The sequence below is a fragment of the Ctenocephalides felis genome, unplaced genomic scaffold (assembly GCF_003426905.1).
Source record: "Ctenocephalides felis isolate EL2017-DRISC unplaced genomic scaffold, ASM342690v1 CF-g0.4_SCAFFOLD_00845, whole genome shotgun sequence".
Lineage (NCBI taxonomy): Eukaryota > Metazoa > Arthropoda > Insecta > Siphonaptera > Pulicidae > Ctenocephalides > Ctenocephalides felis.
This window is the reverse complement of record NW_020536999.1, coordinates 4,836,072-4,851,149: the sequence shown is the minus strand read 5'-3', so window position 1 is coordinate 4,851,149 and position 15,078 is coordinate 4,836,072. Positions and strand designations below refer to the sequence as shown.

General features: G+C 27.9%; 1 protein-coding gene across 1 annotated transcript in view; it reads right to left on the bottom strand.

Annotated features, from left to right (window-relative positions):
- Positions 1 to 9,410: 9,410 nt before the first annotated feature.
- The window catches only part of LOC113370617 (fizzy-related protein homolog), a 30,011-nt gene continuing 24,343 nt past the window's right edge, over positions 9,411 to 15,078 (bottom strand). The window contains 2 exon segments of the mRNA XM_026611317.1: positions 9,411 to 9,681; positions 13,045 to 13,154. Of these exon segments, the coding sequence (XP_026467102.1) occupies positions 9,505 to 9,681; positions 13,045 to 13,154 (287 nt within the window). The 3' untranslated portion in view covers positions 9,411 to 9,504.

Below are 15,078 nucleotides of genomic sequence, written 5' to 3'. Positions count from 1 at the left end.
TTAAATTTATATTCAAATCGCAATCTTTCATCATCGATAGGAAATTGCATGCAATGATGCAATTTCTAAATCAGTCTCCTTAATTTAGTTAGTCCGATGACAAATTAAGAAAACAGACTCGGCCATTCATCAATATTTAGATTATCAATTAACAGCGCATTTATAATGAATCTAATATTGTTCAAAGGGGTTTACTAAATAAAAAAAAGATGAAAGACCAAGATTTATATATATATTATATACATGTATATATCGATTATGACGTATGACGTACTACGTTCGTCTCCGTAGTAAATACGTGCGTCCTTGTACGTCGAAAATAAACGCTAAGAAAACACAAATAAGATTTTTCTCCTAAGGACTAGATATCTATTAATTATTTACAAATTAGGCCAGGAGCTGGTGCAATTTTCTTGTTTCTATAGATCCCTATCACAAAAATGGATGTATGTGTGCTAATACAATCTTTCGTCGACGATTTCGGGAGCACGGTTCACCAAATTGAACGATTCAAAATACATTGATGGGGAGTCGTTCTGATTAGTTTCTGGCAGAGGCAAGTTCAGACGTTTGGGAGATACGGGGCAAAAAAATAAACGTGAACAGACTGCTCGATTGGAATACTTCAAAAAACAGTTTGTATTGACGGAATGTTTTTTTACATTTTTGAGGCGGTTAATATAAAGAGCTACAACTTTCAGAGAATTGTTTTTCATCAATTTGGAAACAAGGAATTTCAAAAACATCCATATTAAAGACCACCCTAATAGAGATAGAACAAAATTTTAAATATATATTTCAATGGAGATAGCCCATTGATAAATCAAATGGTCAAATAATATGGGAATCAATAATTTTGTTATATATTAAATAAACAATGGAGGGCAAAGAAATCATTAATTTGTGGAACTCTCACATCATAGACCTGCCTTCGGGCAGACTACCCATTTGGTTTTTTTTTATTATATTATATTTTTATAATTAAAATGAATAAATATCAATTTAAAAAAAATGACAAATAGCGACCAATTTGATTCAAATAAATAAATCTGAGAAGACATAAAAAAACAATCCTTCAGAAAATTGATTTTTCCAAACGTCTCGGCATTCGGCACTTTATATCATAATCATCAACGAAATCACAATTCACAAGAAAAATAAGTGAACTTTTTTCTATTTAGAAGAAAAACTCGATTTGCTAATTTTATGGCATTTCAACGTTTCAAATCATTCTGAATTAAACCTAAATTGGAAAAAGTGTGTTTGTTTGTGAGTCAAAATTTGACCTTACAACAACGTATACTCAAAAACGACTTGACCGGTTTCGATAATTTAAAAGTCATTCGTGCATTTCTTTGGATTTTCGAACTGGTGGCAAACTTCAAATTTTTATTATTTCCATACGTTTCGACATATTATTTTATGCCATCTTCAGAGGAGTGTTTCTAATTAACTAATGGCAATTCACAATAAGTTATGCCAAAATGTTCAGAAATCTTTAAAACGTAAAGATATATAAAAAATTTCATTTTCGATTTTTTTCGCGATTACAATAATTTACGATGACTACAACTTCAGGGCATAAAGCACGTGTCTGTGCAATATAATTAATATAATTACAGTTAATTTAAATGTGTTGAAAAAATTCTATTCCAAATCGCAATATTTAGATTTAATTGAAAACGATAATTTTATTATTGAAATAAACAGTTGACTAATTTATCTAAATATCTAAATTTCAATTTCGATTGATTAAGCCAATTCTTACACATTTCGGAAAGTTCATGCCACTTGTCTAAGGCTAAATATCACTCTTAACTAGTTAAAACTGTTAGTTAAAATGTTACATATATTGTTCTGAAGATGCTGACTCATATATATGTATAGTATAGTCAGTCACTCCCTTTCACAACCCTATGACACCGCACTTGAAACATCCATTCGTGGCACCATTGAATAGAATAATCTAACTATATATTGGTATATCTATACTATCAATTACTATTATTATTACCATGTTTACCTTTATTAACAAAATGTCCTTCCGATTGAATCCATGGTGATGCATGTCTCGTCGAAAATTGCTGGTGAAATATTAACGTATGTGGATCGCATGACACTTGAAACACTACTGAGGAACGAGAGGAGCCGAAGCCGAGGAAAAGAGCGAATCGTCGCCGAACGACGCCGACGGGACGGCGGGAAGCCGGTTCGTCCCGGGGCGGCAGGGTTCGCCCGCAGCCGGTAAAAGAAGTGAAGTTGTAAGAGACACGAGGCACAAGTTGAGGGTAGTTTTAGAAGTATGTATAGTGGCAATGTGTCGATACTCAAAAAAGTATCGTGGGAAAAGTATCGACTATCGAGAATTTTTCGTGAAAGACAGTTGGTCTTTTATACCTCATAGTTGAACCCATTTTAAAATAACATAGTAGATAAATATAAGGTTGTCAAATATCTCCCTTCCGCCTTTTTGTATTATAAACCAAGAGCAAAAAAGCGGAAGGGAGATATTTGACAACCTAATACATAGTGTACGCAGACGATACAATGATAATATACGCAGATAAAAACCGAACAAATCTCGAACAAAAAATAAACGATGACTTAAAAGGCACAACTAGTGTAACCGCCTAAAAATAGGTGATTTTTGGGAATTTATATTAAAACTAGCTGTAAGTGGAATTCTGTCTTAAGGCAATTAGGGCATCGTGCCTAAAGGCAAATTGCTCGAACTTCCCGTATCAAAAATTCTTATTTTTTTTAAAACGATGAACATTTTTGAAAAAAAAATACTTCGAAAAAATAAGATTTTTGAGAAACTATAAATTTGACAAAAAATTACTATTTTTTGAAAAAAAAATTGAAAAAAAATTTTTTTTATTTTTTTTTTTCGAAAAAAAATTTTTTTTTCTTTATTTTGACATATTTTAGAAGATCTGAACTTTTTTCAAAGCAATCGTACTGCTTTAACTGCATAGAGATAAAATATAAAGCGCGTAAGCGCCGCGTCGCTATCTAACGGATAAACATTGATACGGAACCCATAGGAATGCAAACAAAATTTATACTTATTGTTAAAATCTCTATAAAATATCTGATAATTTGATGTGCATATGTTTAATGATCATTTTTTACCGCCAAATGGCCTTTTTTTCACTTTTTTGTACTAGATCTCCGAAACCGCTAGACCTGCCTTCTTGAAAATTTGATCAGTTCTTCTTGTTAATACAAGTAAAATGTTTTTCGAATTATTCAAATCGGACGCTCCGTTCTCATATAAATTGAGTTACCGTTTTTGGCACTTTTGCCCCATATCTCCGTAACGGCTGAACCTGCCTTTGCCAAAAACTAATCAGCACGTCTCCATATCAATACGAATCGAATGTTTTTTAAATTATTCAAATTGCTTCATTCGTGTTCCCGAAATAGTCGACGAAAATTTGTATCCGAACACACATACACACACGCACACACACACATACATCCATTTTTTCTAAGGTATGCCAAAATGTTCAGAAGGTTTTGAAACATAAAGATATATAAAAAGTTTTTGAATTATTCAAATCGGTTCAAATCGGCACACACATACATCCATTTTTTCTAAGGTATGCCAAAATGTTCAGAAACCTCTGAAAACGTAAAGATATATAAAAATTTTCATTTTTGATTTTTTTGCGATTACTGTTACTTATCCTAGGGGAAGCTAAAAAAAATTCAATTCGTAATGATACGGAGAAGTGATGATTAGTTCGTGGCAAAGGCAGGTCCAGCCGTTTCGGGGATACAGAGCAAAATGTGCAAAAAATGACAGTTTTTGAGAGAACTAAGAATCCGATTTGAATGATTCAAAAATCTTTCTGCTTGTATTGACAAAACGATTGCTTCTGGAAATAGATTTTTTTTTAATTTACAAAAATATTTTTTTTTTGAATATCGAAAATAATTTGGATTTTAAATTTAATTCTAGCTAGAGTTCTAAGGCTCACTTATATACTTTATAAAATAAATTTAACTTTGCAATTCAGTTTATATAATTCATATAAATATTAGACAATGTCCTTCATTTTAAATTTATTGGATTAAGTTTTGTTTATTTACTTTCCTGTAAACATATAAGTTACAGTATTCATATAATAATCTATTTGAAAACATTTAATATTCCTCGAATATTTCATTACGGTACTTCCAGCAATTTGCCTTAAGGCACGATGCCATACACTACTAGTTCTTGTTATTGTTAACAAAATTGCAAAAAAACTTTTTTTTAATTATTTTAATAATTATGATAAAAAAAAACAAAATGGTATGATCGGATCAGCACAACTGGAGATAATTAATTTATTTTATTTGGAGGAAGTTCAAAACTTGTGCAAAATTGAATACCTAACTTTACAAAAGTTTATCACACTATGAACCACCCATAAATATATTGATTTGTTATTGATTAAAATGATTATTTACATGAATCGTATTATCATGCAACTTGTCTTAAGGCAAAATAATATTAACAACTAGTTTATAATAAATTTCACTTACCAAACATAACCTCTTTCTGACAGCTACTAACCGGCATGTACACACAAATCATAATAGTAATAATTTATTATAAAGTAGTACTTAGTGTTATCAATTTATTATAAAACAACGCTTATTGTATTCACTGAAAGAATTAGAACACTTTAAAACTATTTATTGTGTTTGATAAAGCAATGCTTTAGATATTTTAACACGATCTAACTAAATAAATAAATAATAAATTAATATTGAAGAGAAGTGAAGTTCGCTTATGACAGTTGAACGTCATACACAAGAGTGAAGTTGGTAATAGAAAGCATGACATGGATTTGAATTTAAATTTTCAAATTCAAATTTATAAATTTTGACGATATTTATATATGATATTTACATATATAATGTAATAAAATTTCAGATTTAGGAGTTCTATTTGATTCAGGTTTCTTTTTCACGGATCATATAACTGATATTTGTAATAGAGCACACAAATCTTTAGGTTCGATACTGAGAAATTGTAAACAATTTAAATCTACCAATGCGCTTCTTTGCATGTACCATTCTATTGTACGTTCAAAATTAGAATATGGTTCGATTATTTGGTATCCTCATCAAACCAACAACTCTGATGCGATAGAGAAGGTTCGGCGAAAATTTCTGAAATACCTTTATTATAAAACATATAAAATTTACCCTGAACGTTGCTTTGACCACAACACTTTACTAAAAGAATTTGGTATTCCTTCCCTTGCCTCTCGTCGATTTATCTGTACAATTATGTTCTTATTTAAACTTTGCAATAATTCTATAGACTAGTGACAGCTGTACTCTAATTCTTAACTAACTATCCTTTAATGTTCCAAGGCTATCTTTGCGTTCACAATTATTTTTCAATTATCCTACTCCTAAATCTAATTCTCTCTTAAATTCGCCTATTCTACTTATGTCCTCTAACTTTAACTTAATTAATAATGAAATAGATATTCACAACACTTCACCTAATCAAATAATCTCCATCTGCACAAGTTAAACTTTTTATTTTCTTTTCAAATATCTCATTATTTTATCTTATTCTGTTTATAAATAATATTGTTACATTCTGCATTATATGTAATTTTATGCAAGCATTTTATGTTAATAACTATATATTGTAATTTTGTATATATTGTAATTGTTATTTATTTGTAAAATAACTGTATTTTTGAGTCCTATTGGAAGAAATCTGTGGGCTATTTAAATAAATTATTATAAATTATTATAAAACAACAATCCTATACACTATTTCCATAAATCAATATTTATTCATCCATCTTTACAATGAATTACATTGTATTAAATGCTACTAAACACATCTATGTATATTACTTCTGAATTTATTATTATTACAAACTAATGACTATTTCAGTTCCCTTATTGTGCATGAAAAAAGATAATTTAAACATTCATCATGCACAATTGTTCAATAAAAATTAATATAAATTGCACTATTTATTCATTACACATGTAAAAGCGAGTATATATATAATATATACTAAATTCAAGTCTTAGAAATAAATTAAAGTTATTTTATATTGCAGTAAGTCAATTATAATGATAAATGAAATATTTATTTGCATGCAAATTGCAGGAATAAAAAGCAATAGATAAGTAATGAGTTATGTACATTATAAATTCTAAAAAAATATTTTACAAAGAAGATATAACATTTATAAAGATATATCAATACATACCAAAACAATAAAAAACACAAGACACATATTTTCAAGACTTTGTTTAATGAAAAAACAAACTAATAGAATAAAATAATTAAATACAAGTTAAATAATAACATTATGTAGTTAATCACATCACTGACAATTTGTAAATGGCGCCCAAAATGCACAGCAATGCCTTATGGAAAACGAAGGGGTTCACAAATGTGGATGCAGGATTGAGTTCTGGCAAAATCTAGCCGCTTGCAAGAGAGTTTTAACAATGATGCAAAAAGAATGAAGAAAAACAAAACAAAGTGTTGAAAAGATTAATAAATTTATTATCTAATACTCTGTTTTATTTTCCTTAATCCTCTTTCCATCATTATTAATACTCTCTTGCAAACGGCTAGTTTTTCCGAAAGCTCGATCCTGCATCCACTTTTTGTGAACCCCTTCGTTCCAATATGGTGTAATTTGAAATTTCGCGCGCCATTTACAAATTGTCAATGATGTGATTAACTACATAATGTTATTATTTAACTTTTATTTAATTATTTTAATTTATTAGCGTGTTTTTTCATTAAACAATGTCTTTAAAATGTGTGTGTTGTGTTTTTTTCCTGGTTCGGTATGTATTGATATTATATATATCTTATCTTCTAGTGTACTTATAATGTAAAATGTTTTTTACAATGATGACACACATACAGTGTCGAAACGTACATATTAAATTATATATTGCTTTTTATTGTGACTATTTGGATGCATATAAATATTTCAGATATATAATATATTATATATATATATATATATATATATATATATATATATATGGAAAACAAAATAGGTTATGTATATATTAAAAATCTTATTAATAAATAAAGATATATACCTCTGTACGTTTTAATATATACATAAACAAAAGCATTTGTTTTCGATTTAAAAAATTATATTACACATATATATTAATGTCTGATATTTGGACTTTATACACGGTGGGAAATATATGTATATATATATATATATATATATATATAAATATATATATATATATATGATGCATCCATCTAGAAAATAAAAATAGAAAGAAACTAAATCATGTTTCTAAAAACAAAGTTAATCGATATGCTTGAATTCCAGTTTATATCTTCTTCAGAAAACCAAACTATAAAAAATACAAGATACAAGAAAAAATATTAAATTTATCATAAAATGAACAACAAAATATTATAAACGAGTGTTGAAAAATTAAACAACAAAAACCTTTTAAATGTAAATTATTTGTAACACAAAAACACAAAAATATATTAAATGAAAAAAATAAAATTTAATTAATCACTTAATAATAATTTTTCAATGTCAATTTTACCAAATCATATTTTTGTTATTGATAAATTCAATATATTTTTTTAATTTATTTTATTTATCATTTTTTAGTGTTTGGTCCAATGAAGAAGAGTCAAATTAGGATTCGAAACGTATGGAAATCGATTAAAAACATTCTTAGTTTTTTGCTTTATCATTTTTTTAATAATTATAAGTTTGATATTATTTATATTATACGAATTTTTGTAGTTTTGTGCACTGAGGAAGAGTCAAATTAAGACACAAAATGTATGGAAATCGATTAAATTTTTTTTCTTAGAAACAATAAGACTTCCTTTTTATTATTTTGATGGAAACTTGCGAAAAAAACCTATAATATATATATATATATATATATATATATATATAAATTTATTTAATATAAGACTCCTAGATTTTCCAATATATTCATGTTTTTTTGCAAACAATTAATCTAAGAAAAACAACAAGTTTTCTGAAGATGTTCAATTAAGACGTTTCGGAACTAGATAGGTTCCATCATCAGATTTTTTGTGTGAAATACAAACTTATTATTTTGTAACTGTATTATTGAAGAATTTTGTTAGAACAGCATAATAAACGAAATGAATGGATTCTGATTTTTTTTAATAAAAAATTGAATATTAAATGCAATAACATTTTTCAAATTTATAAAAAAAATGTTTACAAAAAATACACACACACAAATACATCGAACAGTTCTAAGGAAATTATTCAATAATATATTTACAAGACAAGTTTAAAAATTAAAAAAAAATCCGTGACAAAAGGACACAAAGTAAAACTCCTTTTAAAAAAATGATTGTTTTTTGTCGGGAAAAAACTGATGATGGAACTGATCTAGTTCCGAAACGTAGTTACTAATATTGATGACACAAAGTAAAATTCCTTTTAAGAAACTGATCGTTTTTTTGTCAGAAAAAAACCTGATAATAAAATTTCTTTTAAGAAAATATTAATTTTTTGTCAGAAAAAAACTGATCCGAAACGTAATTATTAATATTCATGAAATAAAGTAAAATTCCTATTAAGTAATTTATCATTTTTTGTCAGAAAAAACCTGATGATGGAACGTATCCAGTTCCGAAACGTAGTTATTAATATTTACGACACAAAGTAAAATTCCTCTTAAGAAAACGTCCGTTCTTTTGTCAGAAAATATCTGATGATGAAATTGATCCAGTTCCGAAACGTAGTTATTAATATTCATGACATAAAGTAATATTTTGTTTTTAGTGAAAACTTGCTGATGGAACGTATCTAGGTCCGAAACGTCGTAATTAAACATTTTATTGTTGTTTTGATTAATTGTTTGAAAAAAAAAATGAGCTAATATAGATATACATACATATACATAAATATATATACATATACATATATATATATATATATATATATATGTATATATTTAATATTTTTTATCTTAAACTAATATTTACTCAAGTCCAAAAAAATCTTCAATTAATTACCAAAAATACATATTTCACAAAAAGCATGTAAATCCATGCACCGTATAACTTTATACATACAAATATATATAATTCATAAAAAGTAAATATAATTCGTAAAAAAAATATAAATCTACATATATGTATAAATATAAAAAACTTATTAAAAAAATTGGTAAATCATACCAAAATAATAGAAAAATAAATAACTTTTAACTTTGTAAAGTTAAAAAAAGTTTAGGTTTATACATATATGTTTGTGTATAATATATCGTCTGTTATATATTTATATATATATTAATTTGTCGAATAAATAATTTATCGTGTCAAGTGTTAGTTTAGTCGATATTAGTATTTGAACTTGAAAAATTGTCTAAGTCGTGTGGATATACACACAAATATATATATATATATATACATATATATATATATATATATATATATATATTGTTATGTGTGTATATCCACACATGTTATAATTTCGTTTACCGTATGCTAGTGAATAGATTTAGTACAGATTTATTCTCTTTTTGACTTCTGGCTTTGGAAAATACGTTCCAAAATCTTAATGTTTCATCCCCAGCACCAGTGACGATGGCTTCACCATCAGGACTTAAGGCTAAATACAGGACTCGATAGGAGTGTCCTGTTAATTTGGCAACCTGGGAAAAAAATATCATTAGAAAAAAATATTAATAATACTATAATTAGACATATATATGAGCCAACTAGCATCATGCCTGGATTTGCCCAAGGCAAATTGCTGGAACTTGCCGCACCGTAATTAAAAATTCGAGTAATGACATTACTGAGAATTATCAGAATTATGCTTGGTTAAGTCAACGAGCAATTCTTGTTGCAAAGAATAATGATGTACACGCACTGAATTTCACCATTCAATCAAAAATTGTTGGCGATTTGGTGACATACCAATGATTCCGACTGGTCTTCCGTTTGACTTCAAACGATTGCAATTTCCAGTTTGCCTTGCGTTCGCAATAACAAGTCGCAAGGCCAATCGCTTAGTGTTTGCGGGATAAATTTCAAATAGATTATTTAGAAAATAATTGTTTTTCACATGCGCAGTTATACGTTGCCTGTTCATGAGGAAAACACCATCCGCTTTGTTTGTGTTAACGTCAGACCAAAAAACAAAAAATGTGGTTTACCAAAGAGCACTTCAATGAAACGGATAATTTGCGGATTCACTTTCATTTACTTAGAGAAGTTCAGCTAAAAAACAATAGAATCAATTTTTTTCCTTTTCAAATATAAAACAAACAAAAAATTTCGTCATCTTTCTCACGAAACCATCTGGTGGCGACACGGAGTTCGTCAGGTTTGCTAGTTTATTATAAATACACACTGTAAACTTATAAGTGCTTATTAAATTGGGCCACTAGCGTGTTCTACAAATAACTTATATGAATGTTTACAAAAAAATTGTTCATTTTTCCGTAAAATTTGATTTTTTTGATAATTTTGAAAGTTCGATTTTTTTGCAATTCCTGGAAAAAATCCTTTTTTTTTAAATTTTCTTGGGAATTTGAATTATGATATTTTATCGAATATTTTCAAAATATAGATTTTTTCTTGAAAATGATGAAAAGTTCCGAAAATTTGAATTTTTTTAAACTTTAAATATTTTTTGAAAATTTTGATTTTTTTTTTTTTTTTGAAAACTTTTAAAATTACGAAGTTTTTGTAAAAGCATCTTTTGCACACTGTCTACACAATAAAAACATTTTTTGAATTAATTTAATCGAATGTTTCGTTCTATCAAAAACTGCATAACCATTTTTACACCCATTGCGCTCCGAAACGACAAGACGTGCCTTTTGCAAAAATGCCTCGCGACCAAGTACGAACCGAATGTTTTTTTCAATCATACAAATAGGTTATTCCATACTGTCGATGACATTTTGTTTTAGCCATATAAATGAATTTTAAAAATAAAAATCTTGGTACGGAATCCAAAAAAAGACTCAAAATATGAACACATTATTATAATCTTTATAAAACATCTGATAATTTGATGTGCATATGTCTAATGATGAACATTTATGACCGCCAAATGACATTTTTCTAATTTATTTGCGATGAGAGTCCATAACCGCTAGACCTGTCTTAACCTCAAAAATTTAAACAGTTCTTCGTTTATAATACAATTAAAATTATATTTTAATTATTCAAATCGGACGCTCCGTTCTCTTAAAACAGGAGCTACCGTTTTTGGCACTTTTTGCCCCGTATCTTCGAAACGGCTAGACCTACCTTTGCCAAAAGCTAATCAACACGCCTCCTTAGAAATACGAATCAAATGCTTTTTGAATTATTCAAATCGGTTGATCCGTGCTCTCAAAAACGTCGATGAAATTTTGTATCCGCACACACACATATATTAATTTATGCCAACATGTTCAGAAACCTTTAAAACGTAAAGATATGCAAATTTTTTCATTTTCGATTTTTTTACGATTACTGTAACTTATCCTAAGGAAAATTAATAATATAATAAATAGACTTTAATAAATGAGACAAAAAAGAGAGTTGAAAAGTAGTCCTTATGATTTGAGAAAAATTATATGAGAAGAAAAATGGTATATTGGAATTGAAAAATGATATATCATTCACAAAAAATCACAAAATATCACGTGGGGTAGGGAGGGGTATAGTAAGATATCACGTGCATTTATTTTTGATTATATATTCTTTTAACTAGCTGTAAGTGGAATTCTGTCTTAAGGCAATTAGGGCATCGTGCCTTAAGGCAAATTGCTGGAACTTCCCGTACCAATAATTATTATTTTTTTTTAAAACGATTAACATTTTTGAAAAAAAAATTACTCTGAAAAAATAAGATTTTTGAGAAACTATAATTGGACAAAAAATTAGTTTTTTTTTTGAAAAAAAAAAAATTTTTTAAAAAAATTTTTTTTAAAAAATTTTTTTTTTTTTTTGAAAAAAATTTTTTTTTTCTTTATTTTGACATATTGTGGAAGATCTGAACTTTTTTTTCAAAGCAATCGTACTGCTTTAACTACATAGGGACAAAATATAAAGCGCGTAAGCGCCGCGTCGCTGTCTAACGCATAAGCATTGGTACGGAACCGATAGGAATGTTAACAAAATGTATACTTATTGTTAAAATCTCTATAAAATGTCTGATAATTTGATGTGCATATGTCTAATGATCATTTTTGACCGCCAAATGGCTCATTTTTTTACTTTTTCCTCTATATCTCCGAAACCGCTAGACCTACCTTTATGAAAATTTATAGATTCTTCATCTTGTCAATACAAGTGAAATGTTTTTTTGAATTATTAAAATCGGACGCTCCGTTCTCTTAAAAACCGAGTTACCGTTTTCGGAACTTTTTGCCCCGTATCTTCGGAACGGCTTGACCTGCCTTTGCCAAAAACTAATCAGCACGTCTCCTTATCAACACGGATCGAATGTTTTTTGAATTATTCAAATCGGTTGATCCGTGTTCCCGAAATCGTCGACGAAAATTTGTATCCGCACATACATACACACACATACATACACACACATACACACACACACACACACATACATCCATTTTTTCTAAGGTATGCCAAAATGTTCAGAAACCTCTGAAACGTAAAGATATATAAAAATTTTCATTTTCGATTTTTTTGCGATTACTATAACTTGCCCTACGGGAAGTTAAAAAAATCCAAACATTTTCAAAAAAATCAAAAATTTCACAATTTTTTGTCGTAACTGAAAATACACGTGATGTTTTGGTGGAAGAGAGGGAATAATTTTGAATATCAACACGAATCCAAAAATCCCTAAAAAAATTGATTATGTGATTAATGAACACCCCTTATATACAACACAATTCTACATTCAGAATCGGTTAGTTACAGTCTTTTATACTGAATTTATTCTAAAAATATTTCTTATGGCTAAACAACAAAATGCCGGGCCAGCTAGTATATATATATATATATATATTATATATATATATATATATAGACTTCTATTTATAGTTTACCTGAGTTAAACTAGGATATTTCCAAACCAGTATTTGATTCTGGCTATATCCGTGTGTTGAAACTAACTCCGAGCTATGTTTTGACCAGGCGAGGTTGCACACTTGAGATCCTAATAATAAAATTGATTATTGTCTGAATATTAATATATATATATATATATATATATATATATATATATATATATATAAATTAAGAAATCAATCGTTAATTTTCCAAATTGTACTAAGACGATTTGCTGAATCCTGTTTCATTACTATGGATAGAAACAGCATTAACAAAAGAAGTGATTATTCCTTACTCAAAGCAAAAGTGATCTCAAGTAAATTTTGATAATGTCTCTGAATTCATTTTCGCATAATAACACTAATTTCGCAAAACTAATTCGCATGTAAAGTCAACTAATGTGCTTTGTGCACATATACTGATACAAAACACCAAAATCACTGATCTCGATAAGAAAAAATCAAAATTTTTTTTTAGCAAATTATTATTTTTTGCGGATGGAAATATTCCCAGGACATATGTCAAAAACATAAAGAATATCACACGTATTTTTTGTTTAGTAATTTTAAAAACTTTCTTAATTTTAAAATCACAAGTTTTATTTTAGACTTCTTGTTATAAATGAAGATCTTTTTACTCATGGATCAATTCTGCAGCATAACAGACACATCAGGGAATGCAATACCGGTATACCGGTATACCGAATTACCGGTAAACCGCCCGATTTTTCGGCGGTAATTTTACCGGTATTTACCCCAAAAATACCGGTATTTTTGGTATTTTTACATAAGCGCTATTTGATACATAATACACTAAAGCTTAAATTTATCGGAACAAATTTATCTTTAAATTCCATAATCGCATAAACAGCTATATCTTCAAGTGATTCTATAGGATAAACAAATGTCAAATATTATCTTAACCCGTCATTGAACTGAATATTTATTGCTTTTGCAAAGGGCCTCATATCGTGTTACAATAAATAGAATTGGACTGATAGATAATGATCTTTATTGTTTCATCCTATGTAAAAATGTAACGGTTTTTTATGTGATATTTTCGTCAAAATATTTTATATCATACAGATTACCTCTGCGTAATCTTTATTTTTTTCTAACTTTATACATAATAATTATGATAATTACTAAATATTTTTGCTTCTTATTGCAATTATAAAATATTATTTTTCGAAAACGTTTCGAAATTTGAAAATACTATAAAAGCATCACATTGTTTTAAATAACAATACTCAACATTTATAGTAACTTATTATTTATCTTGACAAAGTATCCGATCTTAAATTAGTATAGAAAATTATTTTTTAAAATATTGGTGATTATGCGAATTTAACACATCGGATACAGACAGTACAGTATTATAATAATGTAATATGATCTTTTATGAGTTTTTGGTCTTTCTTGCTCATAAGTTTGTTTTTGGTGAAAAGTACTCAATATACTTGATAGTGATAATGAATTAATTAAATTGCATATACTTTTGTTAAATTATTATATAAAAAAATAAATTTATTGTTTTATTTTATTGTTTAGTTGAATATAGTTGTAGTTGTATATACATTTATTTATATTTGTACTAGTAACTTTCAATTTTGTTCACGTTTGTTTAAGATAATAAAAATACCGGTAATTTACCGGTATTCCGGTTTTAAAATGAATTATTACCGAAATACCGGTATTGAAATTTTCCATCGGTATTGCATTCTCTAAGACACATATTATGACAAGGCTATGTTATGAAAAACTTTCCATGCTAAATATTGACAAAAGCCATGTGGTTTCTGTGCAGTCAGGCGTATTTCTCATGTTGTCAAGTAGTAAATCTAATCTAAAAACCGCACAAATGTCAAAAAACGATGTTAGATAACAGGATCTTTCTGATCTAGCTTCATAACATACGAGTGACGTTGCAGTTTATGTGTAAAACGCCTGAATGCACAGCAAATACATGACATTTTGACAGTATGCTTTATGATTTAGTACCATAATGTACGGAAGTCGGAGCGTAACATG